This window comes from Cebidichthys violaceus, unplaced genomic scaffold, assembly GCF_023349555.1.
Source record: "Cebidichthys violaceus isolate CVI_PGR_0920_01 unplaced genomic scaffold, fCebVio1.0.p SCAF_17, whole genome shotgun sequence".
In the NCBI taxonomy this organism is placed as follows: Eukaryota; Metazoa; Chordata; class Actinopteri; order Perciformes; family Stichaeidae; genus Cebidichthys; species Cebidichthys violaceus.
The window spans coordinates 436508-439007 of NW_027176340.1; the positions used below are offsets into that span (position 1 = coordinate 436508).

General features: G+C 48.3%; 1 protein-coding gene across 1 annotated transcript in view; it reads right to left on the reverse strand.

The window, feature by feature from the left end:
• LOC137874075 (protein Wnt-4a-like) overlaps nucleotides 1-2500 on the reverse strand; it is a 15189-nt gene that overhangs the window by 12131 nt on the left and 558 nt on the right. The window contains exon 1 of the mRNA XM_068712707.1: nucleotides 2436-2500. This exon is cut by the window's right edge and continues 558 nt beyond it. Coding sequence (XP_068568808.1) covers nucleotides 2436-2500 — 65 coding nt within the window. The remainder of the gene's footprint in view (nucleotides 1-2435) is intronic.

Below are 2500 nucleotides of genomic sequence, written 5' to 3' on the forward strand. Positions count from 1 at the left end.
TAGATTCTTAAACAGCTGACCTAATAACCCCGATGATGTCACAGTGATGTCATCGTCTCCGTTTGGGTCGGGAGACAAATCTATGACAGAGAGCCCCTATCAGCAACTGGAGGTTTGTAGTTTAAAAGACATTGCTGTTTAACAGGTAATACATGAACAGATGCATTGTGGGTAAAAGCAGGATCCTGTGTTCTCTCTAGTGTCCACCAGGGGGCGACTCCTCTGGTTGTATAGAAGTCTAGTCTAAAATGACTCTACTTCTCTCTTGATTTATTCCCTCAGTAAACATTGTAAACATGAGTTTATGGTCTCAATCTGTAGTTTACAGTCTTCTTCAATACAGCATGATGTTCATTTAGTACATTATGCTCCATTTAGAGTCAAACAGACCACAAAGAGGGGATGATTTAGGGGCGGGGCTACACAGTGATTGACAGGTCTCTACCAGAGACGTATCCGCCGTCTCTACGTCACTCCTCCTCAGTCCAGATATGGTCACTTCTGTTCATTGGTTGCAAAAAAGCCAAGATGGCGACGGACAAATCGGCAAAGTCAAGGCTTCATAACGTCACCGATGGAGTGACGTCACCATGACCACGTCCACTTCTTATCTACAGCATGGAGCAAACAACACTCAGCAGTAAGAACGGCGTTGTTACTGTACGCAAAGTGACTCGGTGGATTGAACTGGTGAGTAGCGGTGGACGGTTTAAATAAGTGACGTGAGAAGGATCGAGGTAAACCATCAGCCCTGATGAGAGTCTTTGCTCACTGCTCGGTGTGTACAGGTGAGCTTCTGTTGGTCCAAGCCAGCAGCAACAACCTCTCTCCACACTGCTTCCCATCCTTTTGACCCCCTGAAGCTGAAGCTGAAGCTGGAGCTGGAGCTGGAGCTGGAGCTGAAGCTGAAGCTGGAGCTGGAGCTGGAGCTGGAGCTGGAGGGGTTTGTCGAGGCGTTGAGGACTGACACACACTTTTTCCTCCCTGGCGTGGTTCTCGGCGGGCCTGCCCGTACACGCCCGCCCTGCGCTGCTGCTGTCACCACACCTTCAGCCCCAAACAGCACAATTACCCTGCACTCAGTGACGGAGTTCAAGGCAGACGGTGCTGTTTGGCAAGGCTCTCCGTGTGATTTATTCTGACGAGTCTGTCAGTGGAACCAGCCAACCCGTCTGCAGCGCTACGCGGATGTCAACACGCACATCGTAAACCTCACAATCTATTAACAGAGAAATGAATCCCAATGAAAAAACACAAACACCCGAGTTAAACGGCCACAGCCTGAGCCCCCCACAGAAGAGGACTCATGTCATAATAACCACCGATGCCGAGCCTCGAGCCCCCCCCCCCCCACACCACACACACACCCTGACTGATGGAGCTGTAAGCCGGGAATGAATGACGGAGGAGCAGAGGAGGAATGCAGGAACCTTCCACATAGGAGAGCAGGCACACACATGAGACCGGCCCGGCTCGGCCCGGCCCGGCCCGGCCCCCAGGAAGAGGTGGGTCCAGGGAGCCACACTAGACCGACCGCTTCAGATACAGATCTAATATTCCTACAGGGAGCTTATAAAGACCTGGTTGAGCTTTGCATTTGAGATACAACCTGTAGTTCACTGCTATGTTCACACACACACACACACACACACACACACACACACACACACACACACACACACACACACACACACACACAACACAGCTGATAGTGGTCTTACTACTTAGTATCACTGTAATATCCACGTGGTGTTCAGGCACTGATCATTTGATAATATTAATGCATTTAAAAAATGTATTTCAATAGTTTCTTTTGAACTTTCTTCATTCTTTAGCTGAAATGCAGCTGAAGTCTCACACCTTGTATTAACAGCATCAGCGTCATTTTGTCTCTTTAAAGCTGTCGGTGAAGACTAAATATGAAGTTAGGACTATAAAGACAGAACACAGGTCAGGACCCCCTGATGGATGAAGCTGTAGGGATGCACAAACAATGAATCTGAATAGTTTCCACAACTTCTTGCTCACATCATGTCCATATTCTTATGAACAGATGGGGTCATCATGACATAAAGACCCTGATACCACCAGAGCCAACGTTATAAAGCCTTCTTCAGGCTGCAACGTGCATAATATTGACATTAAAGAGAACATTTTAAAACTTAATGCCTCAATCAAGAATATGGAATGTCACTATATGGGAAACCTGCAGCTTTCCAACAGAGAACACGTGCTTCTGTGAGCGTTTTATTATTAGTAGTATTTTATAAAGGTCTTTTCTGGAGGGGGGGGGGGGGGGGGAGTCAGGGCAAGAGGGGGAGAGTGAGTGTGTGCGTGATGGTTAACGATTAACCTGAAGAAGACATGTGGAGATGAGCAGACATGTGAACAGAGAGATGTGGTCCAGAGTGAAAGAAGTGTGGAGAAGAACTTACAGCCAGTTACTCGCGTTGGCGGAGAGGAGCGCGCAGCAGAGCATCAGGACGCACCGCAGGACGAA